At 40.9% G+C, this 18,340-nt stretch overlaps 1 protein-coding gene across 11 annotated transcripts in view; it reads right to left on the reverse strand.

Moving 5' to 3' along the window:
• LOC111834581 (band 4.1-like protein 1) overlaps window positions 1–18,340 on the reverse strand; it is a 57,588-nt gene continuing 39,248 nt past the window's right edge. For 3 of the 11 annotated variants that reach the window (XM_023794042.2, XM_023794043.2, XM_023794044.2), the window contains 13 exons: window positions 17,824–17,859; window positions 17,012–17,161; window positions 14,227–14,313; window positions 11,933–13,735; window positions 10,243–10,293; window positions 9,182–9,532; window positions 7,862–7,990; window positions 7,192–7,266; window positions 5,631–5,690; window positions 5,158–5,253; window positions 4,818–4,898; window positions 4,319–4,435; window positions 1–4,073 (listed from right to left, as the gene is read on the reverse strand). In XM_023794042.2, coding sequence (XP_023649810.2) covers window positions 4,068–4,073; window positions 4,319–4,435; window positions 4,818–4,898; window positions 5,158–5,253; window positions 5,631–5,690; window positions 7,192–7,266; window positions 7,862–7,990; window positions 9,182–9,532; window positions 10,243–10,293; window positions 11,933–13,735; window positions 14,227–14,313; window positions 17,012–17,161; window positions 17,824–17,859 — 3,042 coding nt within the window. In that variant the 3' untranslated portion in view covers window positions 1–4,067. The remainder of the gene's footprint in view (window positions 4,074–4,318; window positions 4,436–4,817; window positions 4,899–5,157; window positions 5,254–5,630; window positions 5,691–7,191; window positions 7,267–7,861; window positions 7,991–9,181; window positions 9,533–10,242; window positions 10,294–11,932; window positions 13,736–14,226; window positions 14,314–17,011; window positions 17,162–17,823; window positions 17,860–18,340) is intronic. The other 8 variants (XM_023794047.2, XM_072715000.1, XM_023794048.2 and 5 more) reach the window with 8 other exon arrangements.

An 18,340-nucleotide genomic window follows, 5' to 3' on the forward strand; every position in this document is an offset into this window, starting at 1 on the left:
TTTCATTAAAATTTATATATTTGACATCATTCACACAACTGTATACTGTTCTGTTATTTCAAAATTAATATGTAACAAATAGAACATGTCAAACCTCAAACCTGTGAACTGACAATAGTTTTTTTGGCATAATACTTGAGTCCATTAAAGTTAGACTTTTTCCATTTCTTTTATTATCTATGTTACAAAGCTAGACTATGCGGCGGTTTGAACAAAACACCCAATCACATTATCATAGACTCTCATATGGTTGCATTAAAAAAACATCAGATCTTACTCAAATGGAGACAATTATTAATGTATGCAAGTATGTATTTATTTATTCCACTTAGACTCAATGCAAATACAGAAAACACACACCACCAAGCACTAGGGGGCGATGTAGAGAAAGAGGACTCTCTTAGAAGGTAGGAGGACTGTCAGAGAAGAGAGCACTTCTAATAGCCGTGCACAGAGCCGTGAGGGTCGCATTTGGATTCACTCAAGTCTACTGTCTCATTTTTTTTAGGCAAACAACTGTTTCAATCCAAATTCACTGAGGTCTGGCCACTATCATGTAAACCCGACATACTGTGTAGCAAACCGTGTGGGGGCATCTCGTAACTGTCAGCAATGATACGCGCCGCTCTCCCATCATCGCACCCCGTGGCATTTAACCCAGCCTAGTCTCCACGTATGAAATTGTTCCATCTATCTTCACAAGCCAAAGCAGGTGCTCTAATCCACTGGCGGAAGCAAAAGTGCTAAAGAGCCTTTCAACAGCTATCCAGGTTCAACAGAGCTGATAACAAGAGGCCCCTTCACAGATACGCCACCAGGAAATCTCCAAACTCTCACACCGTCGCTTCCGCAGCCTATTCTGCCAAGGCGACGGCAACTCAGGTAGCTAAGCGACTGATTCCGTACCGTAACAGAACCAGCCAGCAACGACTGATTCAAATGAGCCAGAGGAACGTTCTCTGGACAAAACGCAGCTAAGTTTACCCATGAATCAATTTCCCCACAAGCCAATAGTTTAAAAAAAGGAACCTCATCAGCATCGTGAAACAAAGAAAAAGCAGGGGATCTGTCAGCAAGCAGAGGGGACCGTACTGGGGGGGGGGATAGTTCTGGGCCATGAGGAGAGCTTGATGCGCTGAGGTTGACTGATTCAGTGATGCTATGTACACAAAGATAGCCTGCGTTTGCATAAATGAGTAGAATAACATTTTAGTTATTTGGAAGGGCCCTAATTTTACTCATGAAGCAAAACTCTTGCTATTATAAAATAACCCAGAGAAATGGACCTGCTGTTTTTATTTAAGCAAATAAAACTCATAACAGTTACTACTGTAGGTGGATAATGATTAAGTGAAACCTAGTTAAACAAATCATTCAATGGGATGTCTGTTTGCTCTGCAAGTGCTTTCATAGTTAGGCTCAGGTATATATTTCGCTTAGCTAATTGATGTAAACAACGGTGTCTGTGAGGTAATTAAATGTATTTGTTTGTACAAATTCAAGTAGGTATTTCAATAATACCTTAGATTAGCCTCTGCTCATATTCCACCCTGTATTAATTGTTGTATTTTATGCAGACAGTAAAACTACAGAGAAAATAAAATCCCATTTACCATTTCAATTCAAATGCTTAACATAATGAACTCACTTAGCCCTCACTGGCTATCACCATGTATTTTCAGGTACATATATTTAATGCAAAACAAAGCTCTTGTGTTTTCGACACAAGCCAGTATCCAGTCACAGAGAGGGGAAAAATCAGGCACGTTTTTCAAGAGACAACAAACAACGCTAGAATCTGAGACATCTGTACAGTATCATTGCTGACAGTGATGCAAGCAAGTGCCCTGACAGCAGTAAAAGGCTCCAGTGTTATTTGACCAAAACATAGGAATCAATAGCTAATTAGATTAGGTTGTTTCAAAAAGAGAAATACAATTCAATAGCATGTAATATGAGTCTGTAGTGTATTCCCTTTACCGGTTAAGCTCCACAGAATGAGAGGACAAGGAGGAGGAGAGGAAGAGGTGATTCTGAAACCGGCTGTGAATATGCTTATGCGAATGTTCATTGTCAGTACTTTGAAATCCCAAACCAGCAGGATTGTTTTCCATGTAAATTTTCCCATGGTTTAAAATCTGACAAAAAAGTTACTTAATATTACAATGATACCACCAAAATGAGCCAGAGTTATTGCAACAAGTGATACTGCAGGCAAATTTAGAACATAGTGTGAGTGTTCTCTGTACATTGTTTAAAGTCACAGTTCAGCCTGTGTATGTACAAATGTTAGTAGAAGTGGTTATGTTTGTACTACGTTTAAATACACAGCAACAGCAGGGCCGTGGGTCCTGAGCACAGGTGAAGAAATATGTACTTCTGGGTGACATGAGAGTGACCCGGAGGTCCCTCTTAAAACTGCTGACTTCTCTGTCCCACCAACTTACAGCACGGATGGTGCAAACGCCCCAATGTGCTGGGACTCCTGGTGTTACCACTATGCGGACGATGAATAAGCAGGACACAACGTGATGCTTTTCAGGGAAAGAAACCGCAGGACTCATTCTCTCTTATAAATACCATTTCCAAATTCACACATCGCAATGTAAAACTAATGAGAATCAGCTAAGGAAAACTGACTAAGGTACTGTCTAAAAATGTTAGGGACAGGATGCACAATGGACTGCGATAAAAGACAATGAATATCCAAGATGTGGGTAGAGGGGGAAGGAGATAGGGACTGAGAGAGGAACCCAGACGCAAACCACGTCCAAAAAAAAACAGTCTTCGGGTTTCCTCCTTTCAGTGGCTGTGCGGCTCTGCCTTGAGTCTCAGATTATAAAGAAGTCATCTTGTCACAAGCTCAGCCCAGCCTTGCTGATGTCTGATGTGATCTTCTACTGCTGTGGCTGCCACAAACTTTTTTTTCTGTGAGCCCGTCCAGGCAGAGAAGCATCAGGAGTAGCCACACCAACTGCCACCTAATGCACCTATGCATCGCTGCTCTTCTACCAATCATGTTTTGTTTTGAAGACCTTGTCAGGATTTTCTATCATACATGCATACAGGTATGCAAATCTAATTTGGTACATACATTTTTTTACCGCTGACGAGCAAATACTGGACATAAATTATCAAAAATGTTTCAAAAGCAAACAGGATTGTTGTCAAATTGATGACAGCAAGCATCAAAGCTAGCTGTAATGATCCTCCCATATTACCAAGTACCCATTTGGGACACTATTCCCATGCTTCATGCATGATGTTAGCCTGGGTGGAGCAGATGGATGTGAGATAACTGTCATATTCATCCATATAGTCACCCCCCTACGATAGGGCTAAGAGATAGATAACTTTTGAGAAGTTCAAGCGTCCTTAAAGAAAAAATATGAAAGCTCACGATATGTCACTGAAGAATTCAAGAATAGATTTTCCCAACCCAATTCGGTCATTTCGCTATAACAGGATAATTCATTATTCAGCTGAGACCATGTACAATACTAAGGCTAAACAGGCTAAGGCCAAACAATCTTTAATCTTTAAACAGTGAGGCCTACAAGATAAAATGGAAGCAGTCGAGTGTCTCTGTCAGAAGGCTGGCAGATCCGGGCAGTGCTCCACTCCCAGTCTAATCCTGATAGCAGTCAAATCGACAAGAGTAAAGGCGTATTTGCATCTCAAATGTGGGTAAGATTTCTGAAGGGCTGAAAACGTATAGGCTGTTCAAGTAGACTTGTAGGGTAAGCACCCCTTGAACAAGTGTAGAACACGCTGAGTTGAATGTAGGTTTCGGCTTGCAGGGGAGAGCTAAAGTGTCTTTGACATAGTCCTGCAGTCGCTTTTGGCAGGGGGGATAGGAGAGGAAATATTTTCAGCTGGGGCAAAGACGGGTGATTTCTGGGTGCAGGTAATTTTTTTGACTTGGTGCAGTCCTCTTGGGAGGGCACAGCAGAGAGTGGAGGGTGTTGTATGGTGTTGGATAAACCGCGGCAGCCTCTGAGTGGTTGTGAGCCGCGCTCCATTCCTGTCCCCATTCCCAGGAGCCCATCTGACACAGGTGCCAGCGATCAGGACTGCAGGAGAGGAACACACAGATACCTCTGTTTTACACAACAGGAGCTACCCAAACCTCTGGCTGTAGCTCTTCTTGTTTTGAAAGGGCAGACATTTCTATGTATGTTTCGATTGAAAGTAGTCTCTCTTATGTTGCCATTCCTTCAGAAGTCATATTGGTCAATGTTTTTAAGGTAACTGTCTGATCTTTTGGAGCGAGTGAAATAACATTTGAAGTTGGCGGATGCAAACTGTATTGGCATACCTCAGATTTCGTTCGTTTCTCTTCAGCAGACGATTCTGTTTCCCTGACAACTACAGCCTTAGTTACCAGCATGTCGGGGTGCTGCTGCCTGGCTTCCTGTATTGCAATGGCGAGGGCCTAGGGGAAAAAGTCAGGCAATGCTATCAACATCCTGGAGCAACTGTCCACTTGTGACACACTAAGCATGAACCATGGTCTATGGGTAAACAGACACAAAAGCCAGCAGTGGGAGGTAAAACACTTTCAGTTAGTTGTGGGTTTGACAGGTGTCGGTCGTTTTAAAAAAGGCAGGGTAATTGGATGAGGTGGGGGAAATGGGGGGGGGGGGCAATGTCATTTGACAAGACGACTGACTTAACTTCATTGTGCCATACTGATCGTCATTATATAATACTTCTTGCATTTCCATGTCATATGGTTCTATTCAACAGCTCTTCCAAAAGAAGTCTTACATGCTCATTAACAGTCAATCTCCAGAATTTCTTTAAGAACATCTCACCTGATCCTGGTCCACATCATCATCTCCTGTGATGATAATTCTCTTCTCAATCCTAGTCTCTGAGTAGCCCCCTTTCACTGTCTAGAGCACAAAGTATAAATTCGAAACATCCTCATATTTAGCAAAAATGACAATCACATTAAATAGATTGTACAATCAAAGCTCAAAGATAAGTTTGGACTTGCTAAACTCTGGACTTTAAATTGCCACTTTGCACTGCAAAGTCTTTTTATTGTCGATAAACCCAGAATTGAATCCATGCAGCAAATGTCCCAGTCCCCAAAGCACCCATGTCACCTATCTGTGAATTATTAACAAGGAGGACACAAGCAGTCGTTACCTTGGTAACATGAGTCGTGGTTGCTGAGGTAACATTTTCTGCGGCGATGGTGAGAGGGGAGATCGTGGCCTCCCTTCCCACAGCATTTGACTTTACCTGCAGAAGGGCCACTTTGTTGAGTCACACTATTAAAAACTTTCATGTTAAATAGTGGTTTTAGCATTGCATACTCACTTAAAGAAGTTGTGCTTTAACCAAAGGCCTGTTTAGAACTAATTTGATTTACAAAAAAAATTGTACGTTTATTATGACTCACAAAGATACCAAAGTTTAAATTTGATTGAAGTATGAATTTTGAGAAAACAGTAAAAGTACTCTTCAAAAGTATATATTCAGTAAGTCACTTTGCATGACTCCTACTCTGTCATGCGAAAAAGCTATTAGACATGAAAGCTTATGGAGTGTGCATCTGTGTGTGTGTGTGTGTGTGTGTGTGTGTGTGTGTGTGTGTGCACAGGCAGTGTTGCACTCACAGGGGAGACACACTTAAAGCCAGGGGAATGGGGCTCTTTCCCTCTACTCACGCCATGGCTCTGCAACAACAATACAGCCAAATATGTTACAAGACACCCATCTAGTGGTTACACAAGCTATTGCAAGTGAATTCCTTAAAACGCCTGCTTGTCAATCACTGATCTTCTACTTTACTTCCTTTACATTCCCTTTTATAACCTGGATGATATCTGAATAACTGTATCATTGCATTACAATTTTCCTTGTATGTTGGCGATTGTAGTTGTAACCCGATGTTAATGTTAATTTTTGTTACTTGTTAAAATATTATTCAATATGAGTTTAAAATATCAAATATTATTCAATATTATTATAATATTTAAACTGCTTATCTGTGATATTTATATATATAGTTTTCATTAAAAGTATTAGGTATGCAATGATATCAGACTATTTTACTCACCTGATACGGGAAACCAATCAACAGCCAGAGCGAGGTCCGGGCGGAAGAGCGCGAAAAAAAAATCAGAAAACGAGGGATGAGAGAAGGAAGAGTCACGAGCGACAGATGTTGCAATAAAACTATATCCTCCTGAGACCCCACCCATTCATTTATGTCCATTGTAGTGGACATGTTGTTTTTGCATCTATCTTTTCACTGATGTAAGGAAATATATTTATTCCTGTTGTATACTAAAAATTAAAAATAAAAATAAATTTGAAAAAATCTAGATTGTAAGATGTCTAATTTCCTCCAAAGACAAAAATCCTATAATTGAAGGATACTTTCAATTATATACTAATTATATAGGTATTTCATATCATCACTATTTCATATCATCACTATTTTTCAACATTTGTTGATCCAGTTGGTTATGACTTAAAGGGTGATGAGGCCTACTGTCATTTAACTGTTTAACCTAAATGGTGTGTTTTTAGTATAAGCTTACAGGTAAGCTAACAGATAAATCAGTGCATTTTAACGTTCTTGAGGGTCGCTATAAATAACATTTATACATTTAAAACAAACAAAATAATTGAGTTAAAGAACTGGGGGTAGCGCCCTCTGACGTTAACGGCCATTATGGGGCGCTGCATCGTTAACAGGGGGCATTGCGATCAAGGCATCCCCAGCCCTGTGCTGTATTCTGCTTGGGATAGGATCCAGGCTAGTATTGGATGAATGGATGGATGGATGGATAGGAGATTAAAGAATGTATTGTTCATGCTGCTCAAGGAATTTAGCAAAGACCACCTATCCCATTTGGTGATAGGTCCACTTTATTCAATTCTGGCAAGCTGATTTCATTATTGAAATTTTAATGAATGATATTGCTGCGATGTAAGCAAGCTCTCACTGCCTACTGCAAAGATACGGCAAACGGCACTCGCATGTCAAAGAGCCAGTGATGGACAAAATTATGCTTCGTGAACCATTTGCTGTATTTTTTGACCCCACTAGATGGCGCTCTCTGTTCAAAAAAGGCACAAAGTAAAGCAGGAGCACCACCTACTGGGGTCAAAATACAGCAAATGCTTCATGAAGCATCATGATAGGCTAAAAAAATAAAAACAACTTGCCAGGTCATTTACAGACTCCAGAGGCTGTGCGACGCTGGCGCTGGACACTTTGGACTCCTGCAAGCTGCTGCCCTCCTGCACCAGTCACACATAGATAAACATCACACTGAGCTCCACCACACAAATCGGCTCCCTAGAGATACCAAACTGCTACCTGCAAACTGTTGTTTAGTGTGTAAGTACGGCAGAGATCATACTCATGTATCATAGATGAGAGCTGGTAATTAAATCTTAATTACAGAATTGCACACAAGCTTTATGAAATGGGCCTGTAAATAACCAAAGTGACCAGATGTTCCGTTTTTATTGATTAATTTCCAGTCAATTAACAATCAGCAATACTATCTGTTGATATTGCAGCAAAATACAGTGCATTGTCAAGCTGCAGTCTAATACCTAAGTAGGACTGATCTTAATTAATCAATTTTAAACAAATAGATATTTAATTTAGCTTGCCATTGAAAGCATAATGAAGATTAAAGTCAGAATTATTAAATTATGTAAGCTATTATTATCCATGGTATAAGCCTCAATCTTATCACAGTCTATCTATCCAGCTTCATCTTTTAGTTATTAATGTTTTTTAAATATTTCCCCTCGATATTTATATGGAAATTCACAGCTGTTTGTTCATTATTTAACTCTCAGCTGTGACTGAACTGTGACTCACCTGGTCTGAACTTTCCATTCCGTCAGCAGAAACGTCAAATTCACTGTCCGGAACCCCTGCCTTGGGTTCAGTCCGCCTTAATGATTTTGCTGTGCTAATAGCAGTGGGGTCTTTTTTGGCAACAGGGGGCTGTGGGGGAAAACAAAACTATTGATCACTACATTATCTTGTCTAGTTTAAATCCAAAGTACTACAGTACCATACATATTTGCAGGGGAAAAAAAGGCCTTAATATCAGGAAAACTCAAGGGCACTCGTCCACTTTCAATAATCATTCATCCAGCGATGTGTCACAGTCAGCATGAGGCCATATCCTATTGAGCGAGATGTATAAGATAGGGAGCATCTGACAGGACAGCAGCCAGTCGCAGGAAACACACTGTAGATGCTAATTAACAGATTACAATACAACTTTCTAAATGTCTCCTTGTAGTGTGGGAGAAACATAGAATCCCTGAAGAACTATGCAAACATGGGTTGAACATGTTAACTCCACACACACATATTGTTATTCATTGTTTTATGGAGACCATATCTGTGGGCATGACCATAATCCAAACAAGGATAACCTTAACACAGAGAGGCTGGTAGCCCTAACCCTGTAGGTAACCATGTTACCATAGGACAGCATCTTGAGTCAAGCACATAATTAGCCCTAATGACAACTCACTACAAATTCTCTATTACATACAGAGTATTATTTATCAATCCATCCATCTTCTAACCGCTCATCCTGATCAGAGTCACAAGGAGTATTATTTAGGTGCCACAAAATGTTTAAATGCTGAATTCAATATATAAAAGTACAGTGAAAACAGGGTTGATTAGGCAGATTTGTATCGTTTACCCAAGTATGAATACTGTACGTTAACAAAACAGTATTTTAACAACACTATGACACCCTTTTCAAGGGTAGGAAGGATCATTCAGTGAAAACATTTAGTGCACACTCGTAAACAACTCATTAGTCTAGTTTAAATAATTTTTTGTTTTACAAATTCAAATCTGTCTTAGTGTAACAACATCAAAAGCTTAACAATGAATGTGTAACGAAAACAAACAGGATGTATTAAAAATGAATGTATAAAAATAGGGTGGAAAAATATGTAATTTAAAATGGCATGCACAAGTAAGTTTTTTTAAGTCAACAAACAAAGAAAATAAATAAATAAAAAGTAAATAAATAAATTTGTGCTTCTTCTTGGTGGGGGGTGGGGGAAAACTGGATGGTTCAACAAAAAAGTGCTGAATGGATCCAGATCACGAAGATCACTGGCAAGGATGGTCCTAGGCTTGGAGCAGTACTGCTGAAGGGTCTACCTCATGGGGCATGGATTCTTCAGGATGCATGTCTTCAGTAGGGGATCTGTCCTGCATGCCCATAAGACGGGCTGAGTAGAAGCGTGATGTCTCCTCAAAGTCCTCCCGTCCAACATCAGGGAGATGTTCCCTCTCACCAAGCTCGGTCATGCCCCGGGAGAACTCCTCCACACCCGAGTGGAGGTCCATGACGACAGTGAAGTCAACCTCGGCCTCCAGGCTGGATGTGGAGCTGACTGTAATGCTCGAGGACTTGCGCTCAATGCCTAGGTGGGTCTCCTTCATGTAGAGTGTCTCACGCTCCTGATCATCTTCCGAGGCGGAGCCTGGCCTTCTCTCCCAGGGCTCTCTCTGGACAAGGACAAAGTGACACAGAGAGTCCAAAGACCAGGTCAAATATCTGACCTAGCAGCTGTTCAGAGATGACCAGGGAACAAGAGATGGCAACGAACAACAAACAGGGCTTACTCCTCTGAGTACAAAAGCCCATAATTGGTTTCACCCATCCTTGTAGACTCTTCATAACATCTGTTTTTCAAGTTGTTAATCGATGATACATAAACAAAGGGTGAAAGTTACATCACCCTGCTGTGAAGCCTCAATGTACATTCAGTGAGGAGAGAATAAATGAGGTCTTATTGAGGACAGTGATGAGATGCAACAAATAGCACAAGACAGCTTCTCTCTCTTCCTGTACATCAAGGAGAAAAGGGGGTTTTCATATGAAGAAACGTGCATACATTCAAGTTGTAGAGCAGGTTTTTCTTTAAGTACTATTTTAGACACAGCTCTTAGAAATGGTTATCATAGACATTCCTAAAAATGAGCTATAATCATCAATTATGGTTAAGAGATGACGCATGCAAGACGAGCAGAGTGCTTTTCATCATGCAAATGGAGAGATCGACAAGGAGGAAGCTGACAGAACACTGGGAGCTTGCAGGAAGTACATGAGGTATAAAGGTGGTCAAGCACGTGTTCAGACAATATGATGGTGTAGTGAGGGATGGAAAGGATGGGTTTGAGGTTATGCTCTTAAAATCCAAGGAAAAATGAGAAACCTGCACTTCATCTAGAGGTTCTTCATGAATGGCGGGAGTAGAGGGGGGTTCCTGCAAAATGAGAAGGAAAAAGCGTCCCAGAGTTACTCTAAGCTCCCGCACATTAACTGAGGGTGAGAATCGACAAGCTTCCTGCTACTGCTGATGTGCATAGGGGATTTGCTACTAGAAGACAGGACAAGCATGCTTGGTTTAATGATGATATGACTGTATAATGGTACTGTACCCAGACTCCGAACAACTCCAGCCGCAACCTCCCAAATCCATAATGATTCTGACGGTAGGTCAAACAGAATCATGATTCATAATATCAGTATCAAACACAGTAACATACCTTGACCAACTTTCATGACCATACGTAGTACATGCAAATGGAACACTTACTTAGGCAAACTAAAGAACAAGACTCTAACTACAATCCAGATGAATGTGTCCGGCTAATAGTTGGGTGAATACAATTCATGAGATCAGTTTACATCAGAAAACTACATGTTGACATGGTTGGTAGAGAATCACAAAAAATACCTTCACATCCTAAATCAAGTCCACAAATTCATCGTGCTACACTAAGCAGATTTAAACAGGGTGACTTAGTGGTGACACAGAAACATGAGTCTACTTCTGTTTCTCAGCCATGAAAGACCTGCCTTTTCACTGCAGCTGCTCTAAACAGCAACGCGCACTGGGCACCCAGAATGGAGCTATTTGTCTCATAATTTGCCTTGTAATCACATGCTTGCCCTAACCCTAACCCTAACCCTAACCCAAACCCTGGGCTGCACCACTAAATAGAAAGGAAAAAAGAGGAAAAACTCAAGTCCATTACAAGGTCATTAATGTCTGTTTTTATCTTATCCTCTATGAAATATGACCCATGTACCATATCTTCAAGAAAAGGAAGAAGGTGATTTTAGCCGCTTGTTCTTCGTTTAGCTGTTAATGACTTGAATTGACTGTGTCGGATTTGTTTGTTGGTTAATTTTGGCATAAATGCATGTTACCACAAGAATATACGACATAACCATCTATTGTTTTCTGGCACATTCATCCCATGATGCACTAGTGCTGAAGCATGCGGCAATCACAGCCTATTCAGACCATCTACATACACGCAAAACATAAGTCAGAACCATCCTCTGCTTATGCATCTCGAGCTCAGAGTACAGCAAAGGAAATAGGTCAGGATGACCTCACAGCCATGGCAACGGGCAGAAGTCTTTATTTCCTTGCAGCCCTCAAGGAACATGAAGACTAAATAAGTACTTGTCAAAGGAGGAGCCGGAAGGAAAGAAAACTTCGATTGGGGTGAGTGGAAGGGGAGACGACGGCAAATGCCAAAGCATGGTAACTGGATCGCTAAAAGACGTGGTGTTCTGTCTTCTACCATTAAACAAGCAGTCATTATATGGGTTGTTGTGGCGTGCAGGAGGACTGTGGAGTAAAGGGCACAATGGGAGAACTGGTTCCAGAACTCATGAGCGAGGAATGTGCTGATGGATACTCTATGGCATCAGCTAATGAGGCCGAATCCAAAATGTGTGGCTTAACCTTTGCCCTCCCTTTGGCACATAGGTCATGTGTATGTTCAAGTCAATAGAAACAAGTAAGGAATGGAGTGCACTACTTTCTGAAGCTCATGCGATGTGTTGCTTCCAATGAGTTAAAAAAAGTGGATGCAGAGCAGAGTTACCGCTTGCTTCTTCACGGCTGCCTCCTGACCGATGTCCCTGCAGCGGCTGTTCCGTAGGATAAGCCCCGACTCCCTGGCTTTTTGGGTTTTAAGTGGAGGTGCTGGTGGAGCACTTTTGTGAGATGCTGACGACTTTAAGCTGATTGCCCTGCTTTCTGTGGGGGTATCGCCATCACGTGAAGGGCCTTCATACAGCAGATGGATCTGTTTGAAAGTCTCCATTTCAGGAGTGACTGTCTTTTTAACTGGCTTCACTACACCCTGTGACAGCCTTCCCTGCATGTAGAGGGGGACATCCTTCTCCTGAACATTGTGAAAACCACCAAAGTGCTCTTCAGTACACTGCTCTTCAGTTGTGATCAAACCACTATGTACTGAAGAGGTCACAATGTTTTCTGCAATTTTGCTTGTGTCAATAACTTTCTTTGTAATTTCTTGAATTAATTCTGTCTGGTGACTCCTGCTCTCACTGTCCATATTTGCTTGGATATCTGTAAACATTTCATCTTTACAGCCAGAGTTCTTTACTCTCTCAGGTTTTAAAGGAACAATCCTTGTTATTTCAATGTGTGTGTTCCCTGTTATTTTATGCACTTGCCGTTTTTCCATTTCCTCCAGCTGCTCCTCTTCAATTCTGGCAGTCCAGTCCTCTTCAGAATCACCTGTTCCCGTCGATGCGATACTAACAGTAATTTCCGGTTCTCTCTTCATTATTTCCTGCTCCTTATTCTCTACCACGGACAGCTCCTTCTCCACATAATCTAAATGAGATTTTCCTCTCACTTCCTCCAGCATGTTTTCTTTGCTCTCAGTAAGTTGACACTTTGTTGACATTTGATCATTTTTCTCTTCTTGTTCTGATAATGTACTAGTCTGCTGCACATCAAACATCAGGAATGCCTCCCCCACCTCCTCTGCTCTTCCAGGACAGTATTCAGAAGCCACGTCATCTGCCATATCTTTGGTTGTCTTCTCCTCGGTGGTCTTCTCTGTGTAATCCAAAATGGCTGTTTCCATTAGGTGTTCATCGTCTTCCCCTGCTTCATGGCCTCTTTCCTTTTCACTGCCCAAATGAATGGTTACAGGAGAGAGAGACTCATAATTCTCCCCGTGTCCTACATCTTCTGCCGTCTTCATATTCATCTGCAAGAGCATCCCCTCAGACCCCTCCTCTTCACCGCATTGGGTTAGCCCATCATCTTCACTTGGGATTGGCAATTCTTCCAGCATAGCTCTTGAAACAACGGGGCTCTCATCACTGTCTGATCTTTCAGAAAATACACTTTCTTTCTCATACACAAATTCAGGTGACCATCCCAGGTTCAAGCTCTGAGGCCTGTTGTCTCTGCGCACTCTGTGAGAAGCTCCTCTCTTTGTCCTCTCTTTAACAGAGGCCTCTCTCTCCTTCTTAAATGCAATGTTTTCTGCAGAAAGTGACTTAACTTGGGATTTCTTTTCAATGAATTCAGATCTGGCTTCAGTTTCAGAGAAAACATTTTCATTTTCAATATGACCACTGTTCTTTATCTTAAATTCTACAAGTTCTGCTCCATCATTTCCAGAAGCTAATGGCGATGGAATACTGTCCATTTGGACTTCCTTATCTTCGTCATCTTCACCTGTAACCTCAATAAGGATCATTTTCTTAGCTTCCCTGTCTCTATCCAGTTCTTTTTTTCTTTCCCAAAGGGAATCAGCAAGTACAGGAGTTGTACAAGGAAGAGGTTTGCTCCGTTCCACTTTTGACTCATGATCCTGTTGGCTAGCATCTTGTTTTTCAATCAATACCCATTCCTCTGAGCCCTATATATTAATATAGATTAAACACAGTTAGATTTGTGTTCCAGAGTTTTTGCGCAAGCTGTAAATCGCAGTCTTCAACTCGCTTTCAGGAATAATGCTTAATGCCAGTGTCAGTGCTAAAATTTGAATTAGTATATGCTATACCGCAGAAAAATGTTTACTGAAAATCTTGGGTACCTAATTAAGAAAAAGCAAATAATGTAAGAATATGCATTGCTTACCATTATATAAAAACACTTCCATACCTTTGTACGTCACTTGCTATTTTGCATTATTTCAAATGAGGTTTTTTTTTTTTGTTAAATCAACTGATTGCTCACAAGTGTATTATACTTACAAATGGCCTGTCTTTTGATATATATAACAAAATTGTATTCAAAACCTGCTTTAGCCACATATAACCACCCCGGGTTGCTGATTAGCTGCCGTGTCATTATAATGTAGCGTATGCAAAGAAAGTAGCAAAGAGAAGTACAAGAGAGAAGAGCAACCTCTGGAGATGCCAGCACAGTCTTCTGGATGAAGCCCTCCAGAACGTAGCCGTTCACAGGCTCCTTTCCCCCTGCTCGTCCCGATCCCTGACGGGGGATCGAGCAAAACCCGCCAGGAGAGGGGGAAAGAGAGAGGGGGGAGTCATCGTTAGGGCCTAGCTAATTCCCAGTGTTGTATTCTGCTGCTTCCCTTGCTATGGAGAAATTCTGTTTTTTCTTTTATCTCAGACAAAAACAAGCTTTGCTGTATTAGCCTGTCAGAAAATCCCAACCCCAAAGGCAACATGAGTAATGTCCAGAGACAACATATAGAGAATTTCAAATCTCTTCATGGTCAACCTCTTAATTTTTAAACAATAACAATGATCTTAAAACAGTATTTTTGCATCAAAAACTCAACACTATCTCTTACACTCTAATTACAATAACAATCTTAATGCCTGGTTTGAACATATATGTCACAGTTAAAGTAACTAAATACAAGTTCATGGCAAAAAAGCAAGTGAGTTGCTTGACACTTGTGATGAATAAATCTTCATATCACCTCATTTTGTTCTCCACTAACAAAGAGACTCGTGTCTGTCATGGAACATGAATTTATAAAAACATTGATTTCTGTCCTGAGGGAACAGACCTGTTATGTAACAGGCAGCTTCAGATTAAAGTGCTAAAATGCTTCTAGGGTTTTAGCGATGAAGTCAAAACTGCATTTTCATATGCAAGTCAGTGATGTTTGGAAAGAGGACTATTACGCAAAACAGTTATGAATTATACATCAGCCAAACTATTGAGTAATGTTAAGAGGAGAGCTTGGTTCCAGAATGAAGAGGCTTTTTTAAAATACATAAACACTATAGCTAGACAGCTGCTATTCCACTTTCACGCTTCTTCAAGCAGCCCCCTAGTCTTCACTTACAAACTGGGCAATTAAGCATAATTTTCAATGCACTTGAGTCGTCACAAAAACAGTTGAGTATGAAATATTCATTAGCCAAACTTCTTAAACACCTCTTTTTGACTTGCTGCATTACTGACTAGTTCTTCATTTGCATATTTCCATTTGCACTTGGACATGCAAAGTGCAGTCAGCACCTCAGTTTCCTTTGTAGTACAAGAAACAAATGACCAAATCCTGATAGCTGTTAATACAGCATTTTCACACAACCTCAAGTAAAGAAAAAAATCCCTGTAAGATATGTGTGCACATATGAGTAATGCCTACAGTACACAAAGCTTGAAACAAATTCATATTTCTGACCTCTCTGGTGTATACCACACTGATTTTTCATATTTACTGAATATTTATCGAAAAGAATGAAAAATAAAATTATGATTACATAAGTGTTCTACTTCATACCAAATGCGACGGTAATTGTAACTTAGTTTACCAATACAAATGAGTTTCTGCCCCTGCTTGCTGATTTTTTTTTTATCCCTGTCAGATGGCTAATTTAAGTTCAAGAACTTCCTACAGATGAAGCTTGAATAGGAAGAAAACAGCCCTGGCGACCAAATGCAGCAGAAATCACTGAACCAATGATACTTGCATGGATTTAGCTAAGCTGTGAAAACCATTTCTATAGGGTTTGAGACAAAACACTAAAGTGATACCGCAAACATGGCTGGAATGCAAAGGAAAAAAATCCAGCAAACATTATCAGTAACCTGAAGCATGATAAAGCTTAAAGACTAAAGGAACTAAAGGAAAATGGATGTGGATGGGAAAATCCTACTGACCCGAACACTAAAACTAAAACTCTAAACACTGAAAACATGGACTTACATTGAGGTATATGTACTGTATATGCATGTACATTGATAAACCTAAATTGTATACTATGGAATGAAGTGCATTATGTAACATCTTCATGTAACTAAAACGCGAAGAGTAATGTGTCAAACAGTTAAAAACCTGTAGTTTGTTTGGTTTGTAAATCAGCTGGATCCTAAGTTGATTTTATTAAAATGAGAAATATACAACATTAGCTCACTATTCAACTATGCATTGCTGAAAACAGATTTAGCCAGAGTGGGCACATCTTTGTGTATTCATAATGGTAGCGAAAGGCACACATTTACTATCCACACTAATTGCTATTTTATATTTCAATAAAATATTTATCTAGTTGGCAACGTGTATTTATCTAGATGTCTGCAAGTATTAGCCTACTGTGCACTCCCACCACACTAAAACAGGCCAGTCTCAACCAAGGGCATGTCCCTCCAGGACCAAATTGCAGTAAATCTTTATATCAACAAATGTGAGATATGGAAAAATGGAACTACCAGGAACAAGACAATTCATTTATCTGCCCCATAAACACAAATACAAGTCTATGATCCATATCATAAAAATGTGATGGATGGTTACCAAACACAACGGTACATATGCTGGAACAAATCAACAAAATTGCCCGATTATTAATGATGCACGAAACCATAGCTTTTTAACCACGACACTACCCCTGCTGTTCCATGGCATGACACAGGCAGTGCAGTCTTCAGGACAGGATGGCACACAGATGATGGGCAAAACCCAGACAAGAGTAGCTGTGTGCATTCCATCTAGCAGCCTCTGCATAGTGTATGGCTGATCTAGAAACACTGGATCTATGCTGGCCAGGTGCAATGAATAAGTAAATCAGAATTGAGAGCAGCTAATGTAAAGTGGATAGTGGACAAAATTCAACCCCAAATGTTCCAATGCAGTTTTGTGTTGTCGTATGTGTGGTTCCCCTCCTGCATGCATTCCCCGCTTCCCCTCGGACCATTTGCCCCGACTCACAGCCTTTTTCTCTGGGGTGCTGCCTGGAGATGCCCCCGACAGGCGCTTTTCCCTGTGCATCAGCTTGCTGTTGGGCTCCTTCAAAGCCCTCTTCAGCTCATTGATACTGGCCTGGTGCTTCAGCAGGACGTCTTCCGACTTGTCCAGGAACTAAGGATGAAAGGCGTTGGGGTGATGGGGGGACCGAGGGAGACGGAGGTAAAGCGAGAAAGAGGAACAAGAGAGGAGAAAAATACCATCAGTACGCTTTCTCATGTCACACATCATTCCGTGGATCAAAATAAGCAAGTTGATGCAGAGGAAAAGCTGAAAGACCAATGGCAGACATCATGGAAATAATTCTGTTGATGCAATGAACTCTTGCTGTTCGCCAAGACAGCAAAACATTAAGGATCGCTGATGTTAATGTTTGCTGATACTGGAACTGAGTCCCTGTCATGCGTCATGTGAGACTCCCATAAAGTTCTGCTGAATGACCTAGCCGCCTTCTGAAAAACATTCACAATCATTCAAGAAGTCAAAAAAAAAAAACAAGCCTAAAATAGGATAAAATGAAAGAAAACTAAATAAAGCACACATCTGAATAAAGCACACTCATCGTGCTTATGCATAACACCAGGTATTTTTCCTACTTAATTAATCTATGATCACGTGCTTCAGTCCATGAGGGTGTAAGATAAGATGAATGAATCAAAGAGAACTGACGAGGGACAGGCAGAACCATATAAAACACAGACGTCCCCCGGACGAGCGGAGATCAGAGTGGCCGACATGAGACACTGGAGACAGGTGCCAAGAGGAGAGGGAAATACCTCCTGTTTGTGTCGAGGAGTCGACTCCTGGTCCGACTGAGGAGGCCGTCAGGGATGGGGTAAAAGTGTAGTTGGGGGTTTGGGGATGGTTACAGAGATAGAGAGGGAAAGCGCAGGCGGTAAGTTAAGGGAGCAGGCAGGCAGACAGGCAGGCAGACTCAGGAGGGCATGGAGACCCACGTGGATGCGTAAGTCAGCAGGCGTACAGTGTGATGGGAAACCAGGCGGGATGGACAGTGAAACACATTCATAACCTAAACATTTGAAAGGTAAGGGGGTACGATTTCCCACACAAATTAACGATATGCAGAAAGCTTAAAAAAAAAAATCACAACTATACTTGTAAAGGCAGTCTTTGCTGTTAGACATTAAAAAAGTCGTTGAAAGTGATGAATTTCCAGTAAATGATGCTGCATTGTACCACAGAGATGATGTAAGGTAATTTTGAGGCAGACAATAGAGTAAAGAAAATTACGTAAGGCATCGATTATTACCATATACACATTTTCTTTTTTTT

Source organism: Paramormyrops kingsleyae, chromosome 8, assembly GCF_048594095.1.
Source record: "Paramormyrops kingsleyae isolate MSU_618 chromosome 8, PKINGS_0.4, whole genome shotgun sequence".
NCBI classification, from domain to species: domain Eukaryota; kingdom Metazoa; phylum Chordata; class Actinopteri; order Osteoglossiformes; family Mormyridae; genus Paramormyrops; species Paramormyrops kingsleyae.